The sequence below is a fragment of the Nicotiana tomentosiformis genome, chromosome 6, assembly GCF_000390325.3.
Source record: "Nicotiana tomentosiformis chromosome 6, ASM39032v3, whole genome shotgun sequence".
Taxonomy (NCBI): Eukaryota; Viridiplantae; Streptophyta; class Magnoliopsida; order Solanales; family Solanaceae; genus Nicotiana; species Nicotiana tomentosiformis.
The window spans coordinates 64,911,805-64,915,186 of record NC_090817.1 but is presented as its reverse complement, the minus strand read 5'-3'; the positions used below and the strand labels follow the sequence as shown (position 1 = coordinate 64,915,186).

Here is a 3,382-nt window from a genome sequence, read left to right as displayed (position 1 = left end):
CAAAACCACACACGTAACGCTAGCACAGACCATCAAGTTACCCTGGCACTTACGGTAACAAGTTGCACTTCAGACACCGGTTGTCCCAGAAATTACAAGTTTCCAACCATTCTCACATCCCAAGTTCCCAGAATGTTCCCTTTCGACTACTGCTGTTTTTAAGATACAAGTTATAACTAAGCAATGCTAATCTACTGTCTGCATATGTGCGCACGTTTAATTTTTCTGATCCTGTATTGAGTAGTTATGTGAGGAATGGGTGCGAGCAGGGATATGTGACCACTAGTTCAACCTAATTAGAAGGTGCCCACTTAATGACCAGCTAGGATTTTTTAAGATGTTTACACAGATTGCACCTTAAAGGTCTGAAATTAGACCCAGCCCGTGCGGGGTAGATGATAAGGTTTGTAACACCTTAAGCAATTGGTATGGTCTTTCACATTAGAATAAGTTAAATCCTGATCTTAACTGTTAATGTGATATAAGTGAACCATAAATCGCAATCTATCCAAGAACAATAACCACCCACCCAGGGCACGCCAGATTTTCCAGCCCTCCCCACCACCACGTCTCCTAATCCTAATCACATCAGCTTCGACTGTAAAACATTTTGAATATGGTGTTACATTAAGGAACATCTTAGAAGACTACAAAATAGAAAATACTAATTCTATCTTCTGTTTGAAATTGTGGTATATGGCCTACCACCAATTTATGGTTGAATTAGGAAACAGACAAATATATACATGCCTCAACAACAAATAGTAGGGGAGAGGAGAGAAGGTTGCTTGGACAAAATACACCAATTACGCATAAAGGCAACCAAAAAATTGAACAAGTTAGCAAGATTGAAAAGGCTCAAGCAATATGACAGTAAGCATGTAAGGAAAAGCACCAATTCCTCAAAACTAAAAACTCCATTGTTGAAACTTTGAAACATTAGCATTCACTCCCAAATTATTCCACATCTGTAATCTGTTTGCAATAACTAAAAAACAACGAAAAAAAGAAAGAGGAAAGCATCAATTGCCCCAAAAGTCAGCAGTAACAACTTAACGAAATTAGAGCAGTTAGCCTCTTTCGATTCACATCTACCACAAAGAGCAGGCTTATTTCAATCAATCCAGCATCATCTGCATCTGTTTTCATTTTCTCGAAAAAATAAAACGCATTACCTGCTGCTGAAATAAAACAGCAAAAAACTAACATAACTACTACACTGCCCATACGATCATCAGAAGCTAACCAGATTCGTTGTTTTGCTTCCGGCGAGCAATATCAAGGAAAAATGCAGTCAATATAGTTTCATAAGACGGCATCTTAGCATATCCAGGGAAGTAATTGATATCAATAACAAGATACCGATTTCCAGCTCTAGTATCTCTTATCATATCAAAGTTAAAAAGATGCAACTTCAAAGCATCCCTCAACTGATTAGCCACTTCTGTCACAAATCCCAACGGAGGCATCTCCGCATTTTCAATCAGTGCAGCAAAACTATCATCATTCTGATCTTGAGCAGTCAAATTAGATATCTGCGAAAACGCTATCAAATTCTCTAAAGTGCCCAATTTCTCCTCAGAAATATCAGGCAATGACCTTCTTTTCACACATTTCACATGTTCCCCTGCTACATAAACCTTAAAAATAACTCCACCATGATTAACAAACTCCTGTAACACGATTGGTGGTTTCAGCTCTTCTAGTCCTTCTGGTTTTAAAACTAAATACATTTGGTGTGAATCAGCTGTCCCATTAGCAATTAAAGGCTTAGCAATAACGGGAAAATCCAACCCTTGACGTGTGATATGGTCTAAGAGGGAATCGGAATTTTCTTGAATAAAAATCTGAAGAGGGATTCCAATAGTTTCATTTTCTTGGGTGATTTTTAATTCGTTAACAACTTCAAGCATTGAAATTCGGTTGTGGAGTTTTTCAATAGCATCTATGGGATCTATAATGATGGTGGTTGGGTTCTGAAGGGAAAATTCTTCCAACTGTTTTCTCCATTCAGGACCATATAGCTTGTGGAAAATACAATCAAAAGGACCTTGTTCGATTAATGGTTTATTCAGATCGATTGGGATTAGATCAATACCTTGTTCTTGGGCATGATTGACGAGGGAATCTTGAATAAAGCTGCTTACTTTCTTTGGTGCAAGTACGTAACCAAAGCGAAATCTCCTTTCTGACATGGCTGTTAATTGAGAGATGCGAGCAACAAGGGGATGTACTAAATTTGCATTTGTTAAGGAGAGGTATTTGACAGATTCGTTTTTTAGTGTTTCTGGGATGGAGCAAAAACGTAGCGGGACGCGTGGCACGTTGCCGAGGATCGACCCCACGTCGCTTTTAATTGTTTTTATTTTTTATTATAAGTCACATTTATAATATAGAGATTATTTGCATTAATTAAATGATAAGGTTAGTATAGTATATATTACTCTATTATTGTCTATCTATCTATATCTATATTATTATAAAAACACAAATACAACGTTGATAGACCAAAATAGTCCTAAAATTATTTTCACTAAAAGTCATAAGAAATGGACACAACTTGAAATAATACACGTAAAAATAAAGAGTTGTAATTGTAATAGATAATAGAAACTGTACTTAGTACTTAAGATTTTATACCAAACTAGATGTTGTTGGCCCGTGCTAGCACGGACCCAACAATTTGTGTTATATTATGTTTGGACAAAAATGTCTTTTAATATTTTTGCACGATCATTATGAGAATTAGTCAATAATACTAATTGTAAAGTTATTTGATTAAATTATCATTATATCGCATGATAAATGCAAATAAGCATAGAAAATTTTAAAAAAAAATATTATATATTTATATCAGTTATTAGAGCAAATGTAAATTTTAAAAAAAATATTTGTTACAATAGCACTAATTAAGTTAATTCGAAAAAGTTAACACGATACTTATATTTTACGGGGGGTATAATGTATCTTACTTGAGCAGATACTGTTTGTGTTTACTATATTACTCAAAATTTAGATATTATAGCTTACTTAGTTGTTATCTAAATTTTCTAAAATGTTATTTCATTTATAGTATTCGGTCTTGAGAAAGTACTCAATGTAGAAAATAGCAGTCCAACTAATACCTTTTATTTTCTTAAGAATGAAATTTAAAAGTGATGCTAAAAATAGTAAAGAGTTGCACTATTATATTTTTATAAAATGAAAAATAGATGTTTGATTTTCTTTTTTTAAATAGTTGATATAATAATTAATGAGTTAAGACTAAAATGGATAAATGTGATTGAGAAAAAAGGTGGTATATAATAAAAAATGACTAAGATCCAATATTAAGCTATATTTGTATTATTCTCTTTGGCTTTAAAGAATGATAGTGACTGAT

At 33.9% G+C, this 3,382-nt stretch overlaps 1 protein-coding gene across 1 annotated transcript; it reads right to left on the bottom strand.

Moving 5' to 3' along the window:
- Positions 1 to 898: 898 nt before the first annotated feature.
- LOC104117581 (inositol-tetrakisphosphate 1-kinase 1-like) lies at positions 899 to 2,264 on the bottom strand. The gene has a single exon (XM_009628651.4). The coding sequence runs from the start codon at positions 2,193 to 2,195 to the stop codon at positions 1,242 to 1,244; it is 954 nt and encodes a 317-aa protein (XP_009626946.1). The 5' UTR covers positions 2,196 to 2,264; the 3' UTR covers positions 899 to 1,241.
- Positions 2,265 to 3,382: the final 1,118 nt, after the last annotated feature.

Coding starts and splice junctions, on each gene's coding strand:
- LOC104117581 (XM_009628651.4), bottom strand. CDS start 2,195: ATGTCAGAAAGGAGATTTCGCTTTGGTTACGTACTTGCACCAAAGAAA.